Consider the following 24,577-nt stretch of genomic DNA (forward strand, 5'->3'; position numbering starts at 1 on the left):
TGGACCTCACACCACTTTAACCATTTTAACAATGTTCTTATTTATTCTCATGATCTCCCACTGTGGCTACCTTGCTAACTGCTAACCCTGAGTTCCTGTCATTATTTTCTTTCTCCTCTCCCATTCCAGGCTGCCAAAAGTTTCCTGGACAAAGTCACAAAACTCTTGTGAATTCTGAGTTCACTAAAAAGTTAGGCTACCTAACCTTAGCTGCGAACTCTCACCCCTGGCTGATCATTTTCTTCCTTCCCCTGACCCTTTCCACGCCAATCCTGACCAATCTTTCCAAAACACAGATTAGGTTCAGTCATTCCCTTCCTCCCTGACTCCTTATTTCTCAAAAAAAAATACTCCTTAGCATGACATTAAAGTCCCTCCCTGATTTGTCCCCAAATGACTTTAGCTGCTGTGTCTCCCATCTAGTCGACCGCCCCCTACTCGAAGTCTCTGGTTCCAGCCCTCTACACAATCATGCTAAACACTACCAGGCTTCCGGACCTTCACTGCTCCTTGCCCTCAAGTACCACTTCTCAGCCACAACCCATCCTCCACCTACCAGCAGCCTTCTCACCCCTCAAGGTCTAGTTCAAGCTTTCCACCTTCATTCAAAGTCAAAATGTATTATTGTTCACTCTTATAATTCTATTTTAAAATGCCTGAAATTCTTGCTTGTTTGCAATTCATTTTAAGTTCAGTGCTATTAATTTGAAAAACAGAACACAATACACATTAATAACTTAGAGTTCTTTCTTTCTTACTGAGACCTATATTTTTCCAATGTTGGCATATGAAATCAGACCGTAATATTAACAAGATTGGTGCTGCATAGAAGACGTATGCCATTTATGAATGAAAGCTCACCCATTAATAGGATCAACAGCTATGCCAACTGGAAAACCAACTCCAAGATTCGTCCCATCATTGGTAATCAGTGTTTTTCCGTATCTGACCTCTCCTCGGAGTGTCAAAACCTATATAAGGGGAAAATAAAGAAAACTAAGATGACGGAGAACTTAAACACACAACAAATTCAAAGCGTGATTGGGGTGAATGAGAGGCGTTGCATGATATTCAGATAATCCCTAATTACATTTCAGGGCTATGAGAAAACCGGCACAATAGAAAACGGGAGTAAGAAAACAAAATCACCTCTCAAACTTCTATTTTCAATTCACTTAAAGTTTCAGGAGAGAATATTTATACAGATAAAAGAAAGATTCGAATGCGTGAACATACAGAATCATTGCCTGAGTGAAACTACAGAAAAAGACGAGAGAACTCTGGAAGACCGATGGGAACTCCACAGGTCTCCTGTACCCCAATGACAGGGCCAGTGGCCCATCACTGCAAACCTAGGTGATCCAACAGTCCGCATTTACACAGAGGTAAAGTGAATTCTGTGCCAAGTCAATGGCCAGAGTGCAAATCCCGGCCCTGCCAGATCTGACATATGATCCAAGGTAAGCAAATCCACCTCTCTGAACTTTATCAGTACAACGCGGGTGACAGCGGTCCCCTCTGCAGAGAGGTCCCAGGAACATGACACAATGCACAGCAAGCGCTTCATACAGCACCCGGCACAACTGCACTCAATTTTTTTATTGATCCTTTTATTGGGACCTCACTGTGTAGCAGGCGCTAGACTACGCATTCGCAGATTTCATCCTCACAGCACTTCCGTGAGACAGAGGCCGCTATTATGCCCGTATAACGTGATGAAAAAGAGGCCCAGAGAGGATCTGTGGTTTTCCAAATGTTATGTTTGTAAGTAATCTTGCTAGAATTGTTACAACCACAGTTTTACAACACCGTGAAACACCACAGAGAGACACGGATTACTGGACTAAAAGCAGTTTCTTATAGAAACAAGGCTATTTGGGTACGCATTGGAGACAGTCTGAGATGAGAGAAGCTCATAAGAAATAAGAAAACCCCTCTTGCTTTGCATGGAGGCTTTTCTATAAAACTGCATTTCAATACAAACTGATTATTTGTGTTTGTTTACATCTCTGCCTCTCTATCTACATGCGTCTCTCTCACATACACACATACACCCTTCTCTCTCTATTTTTCTCTCTCCTGTGTGGTACCTTTCTCTCCTATTTGGACTAAAATAATTTTTCTCTTTTCAATGTGCCTCCTTCTGCTACATTTTCTCTCCTTTTCCTAAGGATGTCTTTGGGTCAAAGGAAAGCGGGCCTCCTTGTTTGGGACAGACGGAGCTCCCACACGGCCATTCTGCAGTCTCGGGAAATGGCCCACAGCCCCCCAGTGGGAACGCTGCAATTAAACGTGCGCCACTCTCACTCCGCAGCAGACACTATTCAGGTAAGCAGCGCGTGAACACCATTTCTGTGGCTTTAATCTACCTAACACTCACCTGGAAGAGTCACAACCGATACCACCAAAGGAGAAAACCGATAAAAACACTAAAGGGGTAATTTTCCCTTTCTGGGTACTCTAAATACATTGATGATTTGAGGGAAACAGGCTTCTGTATTTGCAGGACACATTAGTGTCAAGTACTTTTACTTCCTGAACTATTAACTCCATTTTATTGATAAGGAAGATAGATTCAGAGAAGTTATATCATTTGTCCAAGGTCAAACAGCCTGTGAGTAGAGGAAACCCCATGCCATTTTAGTCACAAAATGCATTTTCATATCTCAGGGTCTTTATTCAAGTGTGTTTTGTTTTGTTTTGTTTTCCCCTACTTCTTCATTAGGCAGAAATAAAGACTGGTCATCCTTCAAGACTTAGCTCTCAAGCAACCTCTTGGGGGAAGCCCACTGTTCTCTCCCCACACACTTACTTCTGCCCTTAATCACTCTTTTTTTTATTCTTTTTTTTAATCTTTATTGGAATATAATTGCTTTACAGTATTGTGTCAGTTTCCGCTGTACAACAAAGTGAATCAGCCACATGTATGCATATATCCCCATAACCCCTCCCCCTTGAGCCTCCCTCCCACCCTCCCTGTCCCACCCCTTTAGGTCTTCACAAGGCACCAAGCTGATCTTCCTGTGCTCTGTAGCAGCTTCCCACTGGCCATCTATTTTACATTTGGTCGTGTGTATATGTCGATGCTACTCTCTCACTACGTCCCAGCTTCCCCTCTCCCCCGGTGCCCTCGAGTCCGTTCTCTACGTCTGCATCTCTATTCCTGCCCTGCCTCTAGGTTCATCAGTACCATTTTTCTAGATTCCATATATATGTGTTAGCATATGGTATTTGCTTTTCTCTTTCTGATTTATTCATTTATGTGTCTAGCTCTCAGATGTGAGCTACTTAAAAGCAGAACAAAATGTCTGATTCGTCCCTGCATACTCAGGACTAGCCACAGCACTGATCCACGGAAAGCACTTACTAGTGTTTGTTGAAAGAATGCATAAATAAGCAAGCAAGCCAGACTCGAAGCCACGACTCCGAAACAAGTTCTCTCTCCTCTGGACCTCGCTGCATTTGGGGCACAATTACCAGCTTTAGGTTTCCATGGTTAAAGTGGCCTCACCAACACACGCACACGCACATACTCAGTTCTTCGATGGGTGCTTTTTTGTTGGATCTAGCCCTGATGGGGGAGACATGTGCCTGGCTCTTGGAAGAGTATCAGTTCAGAAGAGAAGACCCCATCAACAAAGCAGGAGCAGATTAACCGCCATCTGGAACGAAGACAGCTTTGTACCGAGTGGACTCTCGAGAGATGTGAGGTTGGTATTAAAGGTCCTGGGCAGTAGATGTTGCCTGCGTTTTGATGGGCCAGGGATATTTCTAGTTGAGGTGGTGCAAAATACCTTCTCTCACCATCAAAGGGGGTTGACGTCGACGGGACTGCTGAACTCGTTCATGGTTCATAACAAGGCAACGTAAGACCACACACACCACGCCCCCCCGCCCCCGCCCCACCCTCCCAAAATCAGGGCAGTGAAGCTGACTGTTTAAACCAATTTCTTAGCTTCCGTGGGCTTCAGATTCTTACCTATCAAAGAACTTGAACTAGAGGAGCCTCCAAGGTTCCCTTCATGTTAGGGGCTGCTGAGTCTACCCGGCTTGAGATTCACATACCGCGAGCACACGGCGAACGTCCCTGCCACGGGGACCGTTTACTACCCCTGCCTGCCTGCGGGCATGTCGTGAGGGTTGGGTGAGATGACGTTTGTGGAAGCCCTTTGTAAACTGTAAAGCACTGTTCTGACTACCGCGGAAGCACTCCTCCTAGCAAATCTGCTCTAAATTAGCGACTTAGCTGCTGTGTGCCTTCCTCATCTTTAGCATCAAGCTTCCGGAATGCCCCAAAGAGGACCAAGCTGCTAACCGGAGCCTCATCCTGAGCAGTGGACTGTCACCCTGCTGTCGCGCTCCCCAGACTGCCCCTTTGCGTTCGGAATTCTCACTCTCAAAATTACGCTGAATTCATAATTCCTCACATGTTCTCACCCTGTCCCAGAGCGCAGCAAAGCAGTACTAGTCAAGTTACCTCTGATTTACTTCATGTGATTTCATACCCGTACCCCTATAGGATTTCTTCCGGGAATTAGAGTAGAAAGTACACTTATCTCAAAAAGGAAAGCATCAAAGGAATTAGAATCAAGTTTCTACTTTCTGTTTCACGGCTGGAGTCATAGAAAGATTTCCATCTTAGAACAGAGGTAACCTATAAATCTGGTTTAGAACTGAAATAGCTTTGAATAGTTGATGAGAAAAGATAACGAAAATGTCCTGTCTGCTATAAGCTTCCCTTTATGCTGAACTTCTTACATAAGTTTTTATTTATCTTTGTATATATTTTAATAAATTATCTAAAATAATTATATGCACAAGTTACCACTGATACTTAGGAGGAGACAAACAGGGCAGTAGAAAGTTTCAATTTTTAGGTTTCCCTTTGGCTGCAGAGACTTTCATAGTTAATACTAATATCCCTTTTGCTTCCTCCATATGACCTCATTTCCTAGGAATAGATTTTATGTGAATCAGAAACCAGCGTTTATGTCAACAGTATTATGGAATCATTACCTTAATTGACTGAGTTCCACGATTGGTATAATAAAGGTTTCTTGATAGCCAATCTAAGGCCAGGCTCATAGAAGACCCCAACCTTGAGAGAGGAACAAACACCGTCCTGTTGGTGCCGTCAGTCTTCACTCTGTGAATTTCACCCTGGCAAGAAAAACAAGGAGTGGTGAGCTGTTTCAAGGCCACGGGGTCTTCACTGCACCTACTGGCAGCTGCTGTGTTTCTTTAACACGTTTCACACGTGGAAGAAAGGCAAAGTTTCAGCGCCACTGGGTGGGCTCACTGCGTATAACATCAACTCCAGCAATACTGAAAACACTGATTTCAAGTGTGTCACAGGGATACACAAGACTTACCATTCAGACTCCCTCTGATATGGCTACAGAAATGTATTCCTTAACCACCACAGGCCAAAGAGTCATAAAAAATAACCCAAGGACTTCCTAGGTGGCGTAGTGGTTAAGAATCCACCTGCCAACGCAGGGGACACGGGTTCGAGCCCTGGTCTGGGAAGATCCCACGTGCCGTGGAGCAACTAAGCCCATGTGCCACAACTGTTGAGCCTGTGCTCTAGAGCCCGTGAGCCACAACTATTAAGCCCATGTGCCGCAACTACTGAAGTCCACGCACCTAGAGACTGTGCTCTGCAACAAGAGAAGCCACCACAATGAGGAGCCCGTGCACCATAATGAAGAGTAGCCCCCACTCGCCACAACTGGAGAAAGCCCGTGTGCAGCAACAAAGACCCAACACAGCCAATAAATAAAATAAATAAATAAATAAATAAATTTAAAAAATAAGTAAATAACCCAAGTCACGGGTGTGAATCAGGAGGCCAGGAGTATATTTTTCCACAGAGGTGACAAGCACCAAACACGAAGATCTTCCCTCTCTTCCTCATCCGTATTTCCCCTGCCCCTTCCCCATCCTCACAGGTTTCTTCCCTAAAGGGTGAGGAAAGGGTCCCAATGGGAGGGAAATGGAGGAGTGTTCTTTTTTACCCTAGAGGTAAAGATTCTGAGCGACGGCCACAGCAGATGCTTTCCTGGAATTCCCTTAGGGAACGGCTGCTTTTGGTCTTGGGTAAGGATCGTTTTTATGTTAGTCTAATACCTTCTACTAGATTAAAGCTCCTTAAGAGCAAGCTTTATTACTGCTTCCTCTTGGCATGTACTCTGCAGCTGGAAGCAGCTAGGTCAGTGCAGGGACAGTAGTCACTTAATATTTGCCGAATGAATGCATATACCCAATAGCTTAAATGTGCTTATTAATTACCGGGTCTTTGCTCTAGGCCAGCTTCCCATTGACATCCCTCACTGAATTAAAAAATGCTTAGTGGTAAATGAATCTACCTCTGGGCTATTTCCCATCCAGCAAAAATATAAGAAGACCTCAGTGCAGGTAAGCTCTTTAAGAAAAAGTTACACATGGATAGACCTAGAGACTGTCATACAGAGTGAAGTGAGTCAGAAAGAGAAAAACAAATATCATATATTAACACATATATGTGGAATATAGAAAAATGGTACAAATCAACCGGTTTGCAAGGCAGAAACAGAGACACAGCTGTAGAGAACAAACATATGGACACCAAGTCGGGGGGGGGGGGGTGTTGAGGGGGAATGAATTGGGAGATTGGGATTGACATACATACATTACTAATAAGAAAAAAACATCAAAGTGTACACTTTAAATATGTGCAGTTTACTGTATGTCAATTGTGTCTCAATAAAAGTTCTTAAAGAAAATAATTAATTAATTAATTTGGGAAAAAAAGAGAGAAGAACAAATTACATACTTTGACAGTTATTCAAAACTTACTGGATTTTCAAGCCAATAGATGAATTGCTCTGAGTTATCAACTACAACATCATAACCATTTTGTATCCCTGATATGGGCAGCATAGCATCAAAGGTCTTCACTTCAGGATTAAGGGAGATTCCAAAAATTATACTGTGTCTTACAACTATTAAGAATGCATCATCACCTGTGAAAATGAGAGAATATCACTCAAAATCATATCCCAGACATTTAGAGTAACAGAAGGTAGTAGAGTGTTACCATCTGATGGGATAAAACCCACTGCAGAGCTGCTGCAGTAACTATAATGTATGATAGATATTTCACCACATAATCCAGGGTCTTCCATTAGGTTTCCGGTGGGTTGCTGGGTCACCAGACTGCCAACTTCACACACGAGACCTCTGGAATTACCCAAGGTAGATCAGCATTTACCTTACTCTTCATTAATTCCTTCCTCACACTGCTAAACTATTCATGTTTGCTAAGAGTCCCAGACAAGAAGTTTTTCCATTTCTATACATAGCATGATTCAGGGAAAGGAGGGCTGGATTTTGCCCAAAACTGTGAAAGAAAATTTACAGACTCTTCTTGGTGAATGGCAGTTCATTAGTTTTAAGTATGTTCAGAAAATAACACCACAAAGTGTTGCCTCGTGTTTATGAGAGTCTTTAATTACTAAGTAAATCCAACTTCTAATCCCACCAGTTGTTGTTTGACTCATGTCTGTTTCCCACATTGGATCCTAACTCCCAGGTGTGATTTACAATGCCCCCAGAGCTTGGCATATAATAGCTGTGTAGTAAATATTTGCTAACCGAATGACCCTATAAATAAATAAATGGATGGATACATACATAAGTAAATGTGTAGAGTGTCTTCTAAAGTTCTCAAAAGTATCTGTACATTGCAACTTAAACATCTTCATAATGCCTTATTTAACCTGTCAGTTCATGTAGGCTCTTTAATAGATAACGAGGTCCTTTTTCACAGATAATCTTTGAAATACCAAATTGTGATCCCATTATCAAAAAATGAATGAAGTTCATAAGTAGGGTTTTATCATCATTCCTCTGTGAGAAAAGGAAAACTTTGGAAGGCGAGGTTTATGTTATTAAGACATGTAAGATGTATCCCCTATTAAGACAAAATATAAAATGATTAATCACTGCATCCTCTTCATGGGCTCAAAATGGTGTTTGCGTTATTTTGATCATCCAGGAAGCTTTCACCTGCAGTAGGATTTTTCTGACAATTTTTTCTTTACTCCGCATCTGATTAGCTTTTCCTTGCTGCTGGCATTTCCCTTACTGAGAAATGCCTCAATTTATTAACCTAGTACGACAAATCTAAAATAAAACTTGTAACGATTCATGCTTAATACGTTACAAAGTACTGCAATATACAGCATTCAGTCTTTCACAGCAACCCTGCAAAGTCATTTTCCAAAACAACTGAGGCCACCGAGACTCAGGCAACTATGCAACTTCCGCAGGAAGCAATGCGAGGAGATGAACTCCCAAGCCGTGCCCCTCTCTTCTGAACAACTGCAATAACCATAATAATCGTTCCCATCTACTGAGAACATGTGCTACACAGTACGCACCAAACAAATACTATCTCATTTAATTTCTCTCCCTGAGGCCTCGTAACCCTGCTTGTTAGTTATCCCCTCCCCAAATTTCAAATGAGGCACAAAGAAATGAACAAATCTAACCAAGGTCACAGCAAGGCTGCCTGAACTCCAAAACCTATGTTCTTAATCACTACCCTGCAGAAAGTGCAGGCTGGGTACTCCTTATTGAATACCAAATCCCCACTCAATTCCCTTGACTTAACTGCAGAAATTTAAAATTGTGAGTTTCAGATGTACCCTGAAATTATATTAAGATATTTTATGATTTATTAATTATATGTTATAAATGCTCATTGGTTCAGAGAAACAGGAAATATTTCCCAATTTCACAGGGGAAATTTTACTTACTCAAAACCTGATTCTGCTCTAACATGGGTAATTTTTCTTTTGCTTAATTGGAAGAGTTGTCAACTAAAGCACTGTTGAAGGTCTAAAAAACTGCATTTCTCATCCATCAAACACGGGCCTTCCTGATTCCTCTAATAAGCTCTTCCCTCGAGCACCACCCAGCACTACCCCTTCGACCATCACTCCTTCCTGGGGACGGGTCTCAGGACCTCCATTGGATCACTGCGGGTGTGTCTGAGAGGATTTACAGCCAATGCACATTTGTGGGCCACAGACCGGAGATGCACTATCCCTGAATGCTGAGCTGGCAGAAGTGACCACTGAGACAGCAGGTGGCAGAGGAAGGTGCGTGAAAAGTGCTCCACAGGAAAGAAAAAAGGAGGAGTGATTTTGTGACGATACACATTTATAAAGGAATAAACAAGTAAGAAACACAGGAACAGAGAATGAGCGAAAAAGGATGTTGGAGGGTCTGTCATTCACTCGACATTTACTGAGTGCCAGTGTGTGCCACAGGCAACAAGCGCACGTCAAGGAATCAGGTGGACGGTTCACCCTCAAGGAAGTTAGAGTCTGGAGGGCCAGACACAGTATATGGACCATGGCCATGAGAGAGGAGGCACAGAAGCACCTAGGGTTGGCTGGAAAGGAGCTCAGGAGGTCTTGGCCTTCTGAAATGAAAGAACATTTCTTTATTTTTTATTTTTCATGTCATGATCCTATTAAGATTAGCATTAGCAGAGCAAAGAAGTGAGAAGACAACAGTCAGAAAGGGGAAGTTTATGTTGTCATTAAGAGGTGACATTTATGACTCGCAAGCCTGGCTCCCCCCAGAGTCAGACCTTGCACAACCGTATTTTGGAGTTGCAGTTGTTAATTTTAGGGGGTGCTGGGAAGACATTTTGGTTTGAGTTTTGGGGGTTTTTTTGGCATTGTGGGGAACATTTGTTAAACAATAAAAAGAACTATTTCATACAGAGAAAGCTCTCCCTTTAAAATTTTATAACATAAAAGTAGAAAAAAATAGAAATATCCCATAATCCACCTTCCCAACTATAAGCACTACTGGCACTTGTGTATCTTGTCCTCCAGATTTTTTTAATGCATGATTTTCTATAGCCAATGTTAAACAACCTCTGCTTTTTCACTTAATCTTATCTCATAAGCAACTCCAAAGATATTTTAGATACTTTGCAGACAAAATTTTAGAGGTGATCAAATATTTAAATCAAGTACAATGTTTTCATCTATGAATGTTAACAGTCTTCTAAGCTTATTGTTGAAAAAAAAAATGCAACTTTTTTTTTTTTTTTTTTTTAGTTCACATATATTCACACTCAGTTATCAAACTGGTGCTCAGAAGCCAGTTGGAAAATGTTGAAAAAAGTTCCACCTTAGTAAAGTCAGTCCACGGGAAAACCACTAGTGGAATTATTTATGAAACAACGAAAGGAACTATTTAGAGTTAACACTTATCAATCACCATCAGATAGTAATATAGATTACACCAATCCCCAATGCACAGTTCAACAGTCTGTGTGCTGAAAGAATGCTTTGTATGCCGAATGTCTATAACCCAGTTTAATCTTCTGCTGAAAGACTCTGAGGACACACTAAATTAAACAACGTCAACAAGGATTAGGTTCATAATGAATCTCTGAAGAAAAATGGCTAATGTCAATCCCTCTGTAAGCAGTACCAATAATTAAAATCTTTCATCACAAAAGTATCATTGCAAAATACTCCATGCTGATGGAATTTGATTTTCAGTAACCTTACAACTGCATAACCTGTAAACACCATAAATTTCCTGGATTCAGGAATATATTTGCCATTTGAAAACTAAATTTCCCTCTAGATTAAGACTCTATTTTTCTCTTAATTTAGGAATTTTTCATCATTAAGCATTTAATTTTTACTTGCCTACAGCCGTTTTTATCAGTATCAGAACACATTTACTCCTCTTCACTGAGTAATGAAAGAACTTGAGTTGAGACTCCTTTAGATTTTTAAGCAAAGGCAAATAAACGACTTCTTAGACATCTCCTTTGTGGACTGACTTCATCTTGCCCTTCTTTTCTTTCTCCCTAAAGAACTTAGTATAACCCCTACATACTCTCCAATCAACCCAGCAAGATATTTAGGATGAGGTGACGAACAAATGGTTCAAATAATCACTTAAAATATTTCACACAGAGAAAACATTCGTTTTTAAAGTACCATATGGTAATAGTAAAGGCACTGAAACGGCAGTCAGAAGACCCAGACTATAACATTGATTACTGACTATTGGTTATGAGAATAAAAATGAGATAAGGAATCTAAAACATGAAGCTATGCACACATATCAAGGATTTTTAACTTCTAAATGCAGAATGTGGAACCTCCCATTCTCATAGCTTGCCTGACTATAACCGGGTAAGAAAAAAATGTGAGGTTAAAGACTGTTGAATCACAGGCACACATAATATTGGCTCCATTTACAGAAACTATATTACAATTGAGTTATAACATAGTTTCTGTATATAATATAGTTTCTGTATAATATAGTTTCTGTATATATTACAATTGAGTTATAACATAGTTTCTGTCTATGGTCAATTGTAGCACAGCTTCTGTATACATGCTCCATTAACTCGCCCCACACAGCACACACTCCACAGATACCTGCTGATCGGAGGGAACACGGCACACACTCCACCACCACGGGGTTTAGAGCTCACACAGCTGTGCGCAAAGTATGGCAAGCTCCACCTTCAGGGCACACGTAAAGGACACACTGTACCTCGCACGCAAGTCACAGAATCACGAGAGAGACTCCATCCTGAGGGACAAGCGCAGGAGTAGATCCTCTCCGAGGAGAGCAGGCACAGGTGGCTGCATCGGGCGTAGAGGCATGGATTTACGACTGTCATGCAAAGAGAAGAGAAGAAAACACTGGTGAACGGAATATTAAAGTGCACAGAACGAGTGGATAAAGAGATGGGATGTATATATACGCATATGATCGAATATTATTCAGCCACGAAAAAAAAAAGGGGGAAATCCTCCATTTGCAACAACATGGATGGACCGGGAGGGTATTATGCACAACACGATGCCTACAGCAAAAAGTCGATCTTAAGTTTTCATCACAGAAAAAAAAAATGTGTGATGATGGATGTTCACTAAACTTACCACAATAAATACGATATCAAATCCTTATGTTGTACACCTAACACTAATACAATGTTATGTGTCAATTATATCTCAATTAATAAATCATCCTCCCAGAAGCCCCCATATTTGGAGACACAAATAGTGTTACATCGGCTGGTTTGCTATTTGCCCTAAATGACTTTACCCTTCCCCAACACCATTCTTTCAACATAAAATTCCTTAAGAGGCATAAGAGGGAGGGGTGACTTGCCCAAGGTCACAGATCAATCCAGTCTGTAAACGGATTATGAACAGACAGCCTCTGAATAACCCAGAGCTTAGTAACAGAAATCTGATGCTACATAAGATGTGTCTCCTTGGCTGATGCCAAAGAGATCTTTTCACATTAAATGAAACCAGGCTGTGACCTTGACATTTACCCACTGTTGTCCAAGTCTTGGTTAGATAAGGATCTTTTATTTTTCAATTGATGACATCTTTGTGTGTCTCTGCTTCTTGAAGTAAAGAGATTCCGTGTACATCCTATGCTCATAGGATGTTCTCTAGATCCTATATATTCTGATCACATACACCTTGTTAGATGAAGTAATCTATCTGTTCACTCAAAAACCCGCAAGCTTTCACTAGGTACCAAACACCACCCTAAGCACTCTAATATTGTAAACATGAGGCAGATGCTCTCACAAAGGGAGACAAAACTAAACTCATAAATTGTGTGACTTTAGAACGTGAGAGCAAAAAAGCAAAAGAATGATGTGACATGGTGCCATTTTCAACACGATGGCCAAGGGCCACTACGGAGCATCCAAGTGAATTCTAAAGAACGTGCAGGAGCAGCGCAGGCAGAGAGCTGCAGGAGGGACGTGCCAGGGCAGAGGGAAGAGCCCGTGCAGACGTCCGGAGATGGAGAGTAGCCTGGGGTGCCTGTATACCAAAATGAAGTCCAGTGAAGTCCAATGTGGCACGAGCAAGTGGGAGAAGAGACAAGGGAGACCTGAGTGTGTAAAGACATACAAGATGTGAGTTTTCCGTGGTACATGGGATTCGTGGAAATGTACGGTCCAAACAAACGGGTCTGCAACATTTTACACTTTACATTCCCAGAACCGACGTTTTCCAAGCTACACCCATGCAGGATATCGGTATCACTTACAAACTGGTTGTTTTGCAGGGTGAACCACAACAATTCCAAGGGGCTGGTGAAGAGAGAGCACCACTGACTGGTTCCCCCCGTGCCACTTGTTGGCTCTCATGATCTCATGAGTAGCACGGTCACTCCAGTACACGGAATCTTCAAAGAGACTGAGGGAGTAGGGATGCCGCAGAGTCTGTGAAGCAGAAGAGCACAATGAGACCTGGAAATAAAAGCCAAGATGAACAAAGCAGAAAAGAACACCCACCCGAGAAGAGGGTTTCCTTTAGCGTTTAATTTAATAAAGACACAGTGAAATCATTATTCAAGAGACAGGAAAAAAAATATACTTCTTAACCTATATCCTACTTACCAACCAAAATACTTTCATGTACCTGTGTCATTTAGCCTTCACTTTTACTCTGGTAATGACACTGGGCAACCATCTTATAAACAAAAGCAAAACTGAAGTGCAGAAAGTAAGGTGACACGTAGATCACCTGTCTAGTTACAAGAGAGATCTCCCAGGGCCTCTTCAAGCCACCTAACTATAAACAATGACAATCTTAAATAGAAGTCAAGAGTAGCTCTTTGGTAAAATACATATTTTCCCATTTAACTTGTGAAAATAAATTCACCAGAATTTCCAGAAGAAAAATACAAAATATATAACAGGCTGTGATTTCATGGAGGGATGTGCACATGATTAAATCATTATTTACATGGATTTAGACAAGCAACAGGTTAGCATCCACAGATCAAGTCCCATGAGCTATGAATCCTTCCTGGACGACGCACCGTCTGACCATGAACTAGAATATTGATTTTCTGTCAATAAAAGATGGATTGACCCTCCCTCCTGTTGCTTTTTCCTGGATGGCCTCTGTAATGTCTATGACACAAGAGTGAATTTCTTAGCTTTCTTGTTACTCTATCTGCCTCCCGCTAGACCATTACTGTGGTTTTAGCTTCCCGTCCTCACCGCCAACTTACCAAGTCACTGGCTATCACCTGGCGCCGGTTGCTGCCATCGTATTCACAATAGTCTATGTAATCGAGATAGCCATCCATGAAATAGAGCAGCCTGTTGGGGTAGTCAATGGCTAAGCCGTTGGGCCAGAAAACCTTCTCCTGGATGATGACGGTGCGCAGGCCGCCATCCATGCTAGCTCGCTCAATGTGAGGGCGATGGCCCCAGTCAGACCAGAACATCACACGGCCACTGTGAAAAGAAGCTAGTTACCAACTGGACGGGCCACACTGCAGTATGGAAAATGACTGCCGTGTTACATAACAGAATACCCTGTTTAAGCTCTGCTCAAAAGAACTCATCTCCAGTTCAGAACACGTGCACCGAGCTTACTATCTCCTCTGAGAGTCACAAAGCAAAACTGTAATCATGATGCAATCACAAGCCATCTGGGTGTTTTTATAACATTCATAAAACATGCAGTACACTGTGACACTGAGATGTCTCCATGCCGATTCGTGTTTCTGTACAGTCCACAAACACTCGATCTTGAAAAACGCATCTGTCCCGTGCATCTACTCTGTCGTTTTCAAGATAACTCAATTTATTCATTAACAGAGATTCATCATAAATTTCACTGGTGTGAAATTTACTTTATAATAACTAGGGAGTCTGCATTGCATTGAACATAATGTGTCTAACTCATCTTCCTGCAGAAAAGAATCTAACAGAATCTAAGGAAATTCAAGGAAAGAAGCCCTCAAAGTTTTCTACGCACATGGGAGAATTTCTTTTTCTTCCCTTTAGGGCCGGCAGGCAAGAACGTCCTTACGTGACACAAAAGGAAGTTCTAGTAAACAATATGAAACTGACGCAGGAAACTCTTGCTTTTTTGTTGTATAACCATGTAGTATACACGGCACAACAAGTACGGTGGCCCATCTCAGGAATATCACCGTATGCATCTGTTGAAGACTTAATTGTATAATTGCTAAGCGAATAAGTCAACGTGATCTTTATTTTAAGTGAACAACCAATTGCTCTCGCGTACTTTACGAAGAAGACCATTCAGATAAAGGAAGGATAGCAACACCCAGTTGTATGCTTACCATTTCTATAGAGATGTTTAAACATGGGATCATTTTAAATTTTGTGATATGAGTATTCGCTACAGCATGTTACTGTTATTTTCCCCTCATACAATGTTAAGGTAACATCATTAAAAAAAAAAAAAAAAAAAAAAAAGTCTTACGTAGTTCTGGGATCTAACACTAGTCCCCTTGGATTTGTTATGTTTTCACTAAGCAGCACAGTCCTGTGGCTCCCATCCAGTTTAGAGACTTCAATTGTCTGCAGAGAAAAGTCTGTCCAGTAAAGATTGCGTCCTATCCAATCTACCGCGATACTTTCAGTCATGGTGACACCACTGTTAAGTACCTAAAGACAAAAGGGAAACGAGTAAACTCCAAAGGGAATAAATGAATGCCAACATGGAAATTACAAGAAAATTGACAATAAGGTATCTAACTTGTCTTATGACTGCTTGGGAGGATTAGAAAATTTTGTCTTCCCATGTAGAAACAGTAGGCTTTTCTGGAAAAATATATAAGATTGTGTAGAATTGAATACTCTATTGTTGGATTAGTGTGTAGTTTCATTTTGGTTTCAGAATTTTTTCTGTTAAACAAAAGCTGTATCCATTTGCTAAGGTGGCAACCCTATGAAACTTTACAATGTTCACATGGCACAAGTAATACCTTTATTGTCTGAGTGCCAACAATTACAAAATAAAGTTCTAAGGGGCAGAGGAAACATAACCACTAAGGATCAAGAAACTGAAACTCCGGGAGATTGATCAAGAAACATAACTGAGGGGCTTCCCTGGTGGCACAGTGGTTAAGAATCTGCCTGCCAATGCAGGGGACACGGGTTCGATCCCTGGTCTGGGAAGATCCCACATGCCGTGGAGCAACTAAGCCTGCACGCCACAACAACTGAGCCTGTGCTCTAGAGCCCGCAAGCCACAACCTTGGAGTCCACGCCACAACCTTTGAGTCCATGTGCTGCAACTACTGAAGCCTGTGCGCCTAGAGCCCGTGCTCTCCAAGAGAAGCCACTGCAATGAGAAGCCCAAGCACTGCAATGAAGAGCAGCCCCGGCTCTCCGCAACCACAGAAAGCCCATGCGTAGCAAGAAAGACCCAGTGCAGCCAAGAAATAAAAAAATAAAATAAATAAATAAATTCATAAAAAAGAAAGACACATAACTGAGTTAAAGCTAAGAAAAGCAACCTTAACAACAAGGTCCTATTGTATAGCATGGGGAACTATATTCAATATCCTGTAATAAACCATAATGAAAATAAATAAATGTTAACAACATTTTTAAAAGATATAAGAAAGAAAAGCAACTTCTCCTGTGTTTCCCTTGTCTCTCATCCACTAGGAAAAAGAATTGCAAAAGGGACCTCCGAGAGGCCCCCGCAAGGACCTCCCTGCTGTGAGGGGTGTGCATCACATGACCTGGAATTCAGAGTCACGCATCTCCCTTCAGATCCCATCAAACAGGAGTTAGGAACATCCAGGCCTCTTGGGCGTGATGTGGCACAGAGGTAAACATGAGAACGACCTAGGATGAGGTAGGGCCTTCTCTCACTGGTGAGTACCAGCAAACAGACCCAAGACGGGGGAGCTAGTCAGATCAAAGGCCAGCAGACATGTACTTACTAGTTTTCTATCTGTCCCATTTTGAAATGCACTCCAGATTTTACCCTGAGTTCCATCAGACCAAAAGATACGACCACTGACTGAATCAAAATCAACAGCCACAATGTGAGACCCATCCTGGACCAGGGCGTGGATGGAGTGCTCCTGTCTGGTGATGTTGTCAGCAACAAGCTGGTTCTGACTTGCCACGAGTAACAGCAGACCCTCAGACGCTGTCCAAGGAGAAAATACAAAAGTGTCAAGGATTTGGGAGAAAAAACGATCAATATGTGAAGTAATACCTTTGGTAACAGAAAGAAGATGTCATTCCAAGCCAGAGTAATGGGAAAAACACACAACAATTCCTATAAGAACAATGTTACCCTAATAGCTGATTTTCATGAGTATTTAAAGTAAGCTTTTTTGAAATATCTTTCTTCCTTGAATTACCCTTCCATGTTTATCTAAACATCAACCTGGAGTGAACTAGCATTCTTCCTGTTTCTATAGTTACTTTTGTACTTGCTTATTTTGTACCTTGCATTCAGCCACGGCAGAGACTTCTAATGGTCCCCATGTCCCCTTTCCTCTTCTTTTTCATAACAAATTATGCCAAGTTTTAGCGTAGCACAGGGACTAGCAACTGGAGACATTTCTCCATTTCCATTTCAGTTTGGAGTGACCACACGACTAAGTTTTCACCAATGAAATGCCAACAGAAACGATGTGTCAGATTCCAGGTGTCATCCTTAAAAGGAAGCTACCTGCCCCTTTCTTATTTTCTGGGAGCAGGGAAAGACTGGGGCAAGAGCACTGGATCCCCAGACGGGAGCCACACCAGCTTTTCCCCCCGAACCACCTACCATCCAGACTGCTACCTGAAGAAGTAAGAAACTGCCTACTTTGTTTTGGCATTCTTTACTTGGTCACTTTTAAAGCAGCTGAAGCAAGACCCTATATAACACAGTACAAATACTTTCATCCAGTAAAAACTGAATTAGTACCGGTTGAATTGAATTCATTAAGCATTATATAAAGAGGGCGAAATTTGTTAAACACGACATTTAATCTTAAACTCTGGAGTGTGCTTGTTAAACTGACTGAAATTAGTTCACTTTCATTACCTGTGGCTTTGCAAGTCCTACGGTCAGCGTCTAACCTGTATTCCGAATCACACCAGCACCGGAAAGAACCTCTCATGTTGTAACAGTGCTGGCTACAAAAGCCTGGAGTACGACACTCATTTATGTCTTCACAGGTCTTAGAATCATTGGCAAGCAGGTATCCTGATGGACACTGGCACTGAGCCCCGTAAGGCCCTTGCATGCACTGGTGAGTACAACCGCCGTTGGAATCCGAGCAGCTCTCCTGGTCTAGGATAAAGAAATAGAATCACAGAGGGGAAAAGTCAGGAATCTTTGTTTCTTTGGTTCACTCTGTTGTATTATGTGTCAGACGGTCTCAGGCCACCTTCAACACAATACCCAGGTAAGACTACGAGCGGAATGCACCTGGATGAGGTCCACAGGCTGCTCAGTGTTCTGATTTGCCTGAGGATTTACCATCTTTCACATCCACTGGACTTGGACCACTTTCCTCACTACAGCCTTCTATATAACTCCATGTAGTGCAAGGAGAGAAACTTGGAGAAATACAGTAGACATCAAGAAACACATTGTCATTTGCAAAGCATGCAAGGAGACCTAAATTTCTTGCCATTTGCTTCCTGTCATTCTTCTACCTACACGGAAACGGAAGAGAAGACTTTGACATCGAAGAGCAGAGCTGGAAGGTCTATAAAGAGGAAAGACAACTGGAAGCCTGGAGGGCACAGATGCACTAACGTACCATCATCCTTACTTTCAGGGCTAAAAAGGCAACGCCTGAGGTACCCAAAGACAGTTCACCTGCCTGAGGATGGAACTCTTTCCATGTGTACTCTCACTTGTAAGAGTCATAACATGAAACATGCACTACAAGGGAAAGTAAGTCAAAGTGATCAGGACATTTTCAGCACAAATGCAATGCATATAAAATCATAAGAGTCTAAAATACTTTGCAATCACATCTGGCTGGGGTTCATCTGTGAGTGAGTGGAGGTTAAAGAGGAAAGAAAGAAAGGAAGCAATTAGGACTACAGGCCAATCACAGGATTTTAATCACAGCAAACACAAATCTCCAGGCTTCATTTGTTTTCTGGCAAGTTCGGATTGAAATCAGAAAATACTACAGTTAGAAAAACTCATGAGCACGTTATCAACAGACCCAAATTTAATGTGACGATCTAATGAGGTAAAAACACAGAACCAGGTGCAAAGGATTTAATGAGAAATATTATCCAGTGATGATTTACTTGAATTCCATGATGGCTATCCCTATACAGATTTCAATTCAGAGAGGAACCGAGATCCCTTCCTCAGAAGCTGCGTGGTGATCCGGGACCATGATGAGGCATGGCCGGCCACGGCTCAGGATGAATTTATGGCCGGGAAACTGTGGTCAGGAAACTTACTGCAAAGTGGGGACTCATCTGTCCCCCCGGGGCAGTCGTGGTTGCCATCACACACCGCACTCAGATTCACACAGACGCTGACGCCGGGACACTGCCATTGCCAGCTGGGGCACCGAAAGGCCTGAGTAGGGCAGTCCTTCTCATCACTCATATCCGTGCAGTCGTTGTCCCCATCACAGAGCCACTCTCTGTAGATGCAGTTTCCATTGTCACAGAGGAAATGAGACGAAGGGCAGGTTTTGGGGGCACAGCCGTTGTGCTCATCGGATCCGTGGAGGCAGTCTCGGTGCCCATCACACTCCCAGACCTTCGGAATGCAGATGCCATCTGCTTGGCACTGGAATTCATCTTGGTGGCACATACCAGGAGGCCTGGTTGCTAAGAGAACAAAATGGGGGAAATGGGCTTGTGACTGCAATCCATAATCCCTTCTACATAATTCCTAGATTCAAAGGAGATGATTTGGGATCAGCGGTAGGTTTATAACAATGAGTATGACAAGTGTCATATTAAAATCTAAAATCATAGAGAGGGCTTCCTAGGTGGCGCAGTGGTTGAGAATCTGCCTGCCAATGCAGGGAACATGGGTTTGATCCCTGCTCCAGGAAGATCCCACACGCCGCGGAGCAACTAAGCCCGTGTGCCACAACTATTGAGCCTGCGTTTAGAGCCCGTGAGCCACAACTACTGAGCCCATGTGCCACAACTACTGAAGCCCACGCACCTAGAGCCTGTGCTCTGCAACAAGAGAAGCCACCACAACGAGCCCGCACACCACAACAAAGAGTAGCCCCCGCTCTCTGCAGCTAGAGAAAGTCTGCATGCAGCAACGAAGACCCAACACAGCCAATAAAATAAATAAATAAATAAATAAATAAATATAAATAAATAAATAAATAAATAAATAAAATGATAGAGAGTCTTCTCTGACATTGTGGCACATAGAGATCTTTATATGTGTCTGATTAGTGGATCTAATAACAAAGAAAAGGGTGTACAACTCTTAGATAAAAGATAAGTCCTTGAGTCAAAAGAAAATGCTTTTTCCTGTGTTTCTAATTATGGATTAAATAATAAAGAATCACCAGAGGACTTCCTAGGTGGCACAGTAGTAAAGAATCTGCCTGCCAATGCAGGGGACACGGGTTCAAGCCCTGCCCTGGGAAGATTCCACATGCCACGGAGCAACTAAGCCTGTGCACCACAACTACTGAGCCTGTGCTCTAGAGCCCGTGAGCCACAACTACTGAGCCCATGTGCTGCAACTATTGAAGCCCACGCGCCTAGGGCCCATGCTCCACCAACAAGAGAAGCCACTACAATGAGGAGCCTGCACACCACAATGAAGAGTAGCCCCTGCTCGCAGCAACTAGAGAAAGCCCGTGTACAGCAACGAAGACCCAACGCAGCCAATAAATAAAATAAATAAATTAATTATTAAAAAAAAAAAGAATCACCAGAACATTTAAATAGAGCTTAAGTAGCTATGGTGACGTGGAATTCGTATGTTTAATATCATATATTTAGATGTTATCATTTTCCCTCAATAGAATTATATCAAATGAAACCAACACACATTAAGTCAACGAAAGATGACTGTAAATCCTCGATTCTCTGCAAACTTCCCACTATTCATCAAGCAGTCCTCACGAGAGAGGTAAGAACTGCTTGCCTATTTCACAGGAGTAAACCCAAACTCCCTCCTAGGAGCCTTTTATGGCAAGAGCAAGGCAGGGGCAATGGCATTGCACCCTCCGATCACCACAGGAGAACTCCACGTTTTCAAGGGGAAACAGGAAATTCAGTGATTAAGAATTTCTGGGTGTTGTACGCACCTATAAAGTACGTAAGCATTTAACCTTTTGTCCATAGACTTATTTAAACACTTCCTTTCTGATTAGGGAGTAGAATTGCTAGAAACTTACTTTTTATGGTCCAAAATACTATTATTCAAACAAACGACCACCTCACCTCATTTAATATAAAAAGTGGGCAATAACAAATCTCGTCCATTATAGGTCTACAGCCTGTAGAGATTATAGGTCCATCAGATTTACAGTCCATGAAGTCCTCCTTGAATCCTCTGAAAAAATTTCTCTTCTCTGAACCTTCATAGAATTTTATCTGTATCGTTTCTACAAGGCCCTTGTAACTATCTACCTTGCTTTAATTGTTTCTTACTTTCTATAATGTCTCTTACCAGACTCTCAGGACAAAGACCATAAGTAACATGTTAGCAGATACTAAACAAATGATGTGCTTGATTTTACCTCCCTGTTGAGATTTAAAAGAAACCATTAAAATATCTTTATATATGGTAAACCTCAAAAATTTGAAACCCACTAACTGGGTATGCCCTAGGAAAAATTAATAGTGAGAACAAAAATATCTGAGAAATAATTAACCTACTCCAGAGACAATTTGAAAGTGCCCATTTATAACCACTTGATTCACAAATTATAAGTCATTTGGTAATGTCGAGTCATTTTATTGTATGTTCAATATCAAATGCTTTGTAATTCAGGCCGCCTTCGCTCTAGTTCATCTAAGAGAAAATCTTAGTGGTAATATCAATACTGGTAAATATGAAATGACCCCTTCACCTGAAACATGCTAGGTATGCAGTACTTACGACAATCTGTCTCATCAGAGTGGTCACTGCAGTCAAAAACACCATCACAGCGATATGTGTTGCTAATACAATTACCGCTAGCGACACATCTGAATTGAGAAGCGGTGCAATTAATTACTAAAAAGGAGAGAGAGAAAAGTATTAGAAATTAAGCCAAGGAGCAAACAACTAAACCCTGCGATTTTTCTAAATATCATGAATAAAAGTAAAGCATTATTTACAATAGCCAAGATATGTAAGTAACCCAAGTGTCCATCAACAGATGAGTGGATAAAGATGTGGCACATATATATACACAACGGAGCACTACTAAGCCACAAAAAAGAACGAAATTTTGCCATTTGCAGCAACCTGGATGGGCTTGGGGGGTATTATGCTAAATGAAATACGTCAGCAAGAGAAAGACAAATACCATATAATATCACTTACATGTGGAATCTAAAGAATAAAACAAACTAGTGAAAATAACCAAAAAGAAACATACTCACAGATATAGAGAACAAACTAGTGATTACCAGTCGGCAAAGGAAGGGGTCGGGGCAAGGCAGGGATGAGCTACAGGAGCATATTATACACCAAAGGCAATATAGCCAATATTTTATCATTATAATGGAGTTAATCTTTAAAACCTGTGCATCAGTGTATTGTACACCTGACACATATAATATTGTAAATCAACTCAACGTCAATGGATTTGGATTACTTTAAACATTTAAAAATAAAACAATGTACTTACTACAACCATTCTCATCAGACCCATCAGCACAGTCATTGATTCCATCACAGACAAAAGACAGGCCAATACATCGATGATTAGGGCAACGAAACTGATTAGGTAAGCATGTCTCTGTATGATCTAATGTCATCCAAAAACAAAACCAAGTAACAGTTTATTTCTTGTTCAGCGTGTACCAGAGCCAAACTGTAAAGCGCTAAGGAAATACGTAAGTTATCTCAGCTGTACGAGTGCTCAAAATTCCTTCAAGTCAGCCCAGCCAGAGCCCAGCTAGGACACTTTTTGGAAAGAGGAACAAAAATATTATAGGGCTGAGTCAGAAACGATGATTACACCTTGAAAACAGACCATACTTAGAAAGTAAGTATCATGGCCTTGGACTGGGCTACACCTCACGAATCCTACAAAGTGCAAGACTCTGCCCCAGGCCAAGCAATGGAGCTCAGCACGGCAGCACGGTCGCCTGACCACAGTGCCTAGTAGCAACAGTGGAGAGACAGACCACGATAACTGGATTTGATCCAAAATCTAAGCAGAACAATCCTCAAAACCAGGCTCCCAGCTGGCTAAAGAGACATAGCCTGAGAGGCAGGTGTGCTGCCTCCCCCGCCTGAAACATGCAATCATATTAAATATAGTCTCACAGAATGCAAAAGCCGGAGGGGATCTAGTCCTGAAAAAACGTGACTTGCCTCATCGTGCAACCAAGACAGAACTTAGTCCAGGGAACTTTGCTCCACCTTAAACTATGACTGCTGATCTGAAAACAAACGACAACCTAGAGGAAATCAGAGCTGGCAAGATGAAAAGTAAGTAGGTAAGATTAATGAACTTTAAACATTCTGTGCCCCTTTGTTCTATTGCCTTCTTGCCTGCATAAATGAAAAGAAAAACCAAACGTCTGGATGTGTTCATATGATTTAGAAAGAAAAACTGCTTTAAATATCTGAATCCTTAGTTGAGGGATTTTATTTTCCAGTTTCTATCTGGATGTGAGACATCAGAGACGGTCTTGTTTGGCTTCCACAGAAAATATTTAGGAAGCCTTCCCATGCCTTTGCTCTTATAGCCTACGAATACAGGGATTGACAGACGGAATAAGAGTGGCTAAGACACAACAAAAATTATGGGAGCCTTCAAGGCAAGCGCACAAGGTTTCCTGCTTGTTCGACTCCGTTTACTAGGCTGACCAACCAAGGGAAATCAGTTGGAAACTTACCGCATGACCTTTCATCGGATCCATCGCCACAATCATTATCTGTGTCGCAGAGCCAGCTCTTCGGGATACACGCGCGATTATCACAGGTGAAGAAGTCTGCTCGGCAGGTAGTGGGCGCGTGGGTGGGGCAGTTCCGCTCGTCACTGCCATCCTCACAGTCATCCTCTCTGTCGCAGCGCCAGTATGAAGGGATGCACCGTCCTCCGTGGCTGCACGCAAATGCTGAAGGTGAACAGGAAGCATCTACAGCAGAAACAAATTGGTCATAAAGACATTTGTTTTTACAGGCTCTTAAATGAGATCTTACCTTGTAAAGATCTTCTCCTTTTTCAATCGGAGTCTTATACAAAACATGTAAGTTTATTCAGCAACTAGCATATGCCAGGCACTTTTCTAAGTGTTTGCATAACTTTTTCTCTCTTAATCCTCACAAGAATACTGTCAGGTACATATAACTATCTGCATTTTACAGAGGCGGATTGAGGCTTTGAGAGGCTTAGGAATCTGCCCATCTGCCCAAGACCGAAGCTCTAGTCGGTATGACTCTAAGCCCATCCTTTACTTCTAAGCTAGGCTTCCTCTGATCACATGGGTCATTTCAAGTTGATAAAACATTCGTGTAAAAATCTGCACTTTTAAAAATAGAAAGATAAACATAAAATAAAACTTTAGAAATTTCAAAAATGTACAAATGAGCACTTTCATTTTCAA

General features: G+C 41.8%; 1 protein-coding gene across 1 annotated transcript in view; it reads right to left on the reverse strand.

The window, feature by feature from the left end:
* Positions 1-24,577, reverse strand: part of LRP2 (LDL receptor related protein 2) — a 148,796-nt gene that overhangs the window by 68,563 nt on the left and 55,656 nt on the right. The window contains exons 22-34 of the mRNA XM_057746520.1: positions 23,867-24,109; positions 22,648-22,767; positions 21,912-22,028; positions 19,280-19,657; positions 17,892-18,140; positions 16,789-17,000; positions 15,315-15,499; positions 14,086-14,314; positions 13,114-13,288; positions 11,587-11,709; positions 6,838-7,004; positions 5,017-5,160; positions 862-971 (exon numbers count right to left, since the gene is read on the reverse strand). Coding sequence (XP_057602503.1) covers positions 862-971; positions 5,017-5,160; positions 6,838-7,004; positions 11,587-11,709; positions 13,114-13,288; positions 14,086-14,314; positions 15,315-15,499; positions 16,789-17,000; positions 17,892-18,140; positions 19,280-19,657; positions 21,912-22,028; positions 22,648-22,767; positions 23,867-24,109 — 2,452 coding nt within the window. The remainder of the gene's footprint in view (positions 1-861; positions 972-5,016; positions 5,161-6,837; positions 7,005-11,586; positions 11,710-13,113; positions 13,289-14,085; positions 14,315-15,314; positions 15,500-16,788; positions 17,001-17,891; positions 18,141-19,279; positions 19,658-21,911; positions 22,029-22,647; positions 22,768-23,866; positions 24,110-24,577) is intronic.

Source organism: Hippopotamus amphibius, chromosome 8, assembly GCF_030028045.1.
Source record: "Hippopotamus amphibius kiboko isolate mHipAmp2 chromosome 8, mHipAmp2.hap2, whole genome shotgun sequence".
NCBI lineage: Eukaryota > Metazoa > Chordata > Mammalia > Artiodactyla > Hippopotamidae > Hippopotamus > Hippopotamus amphibius.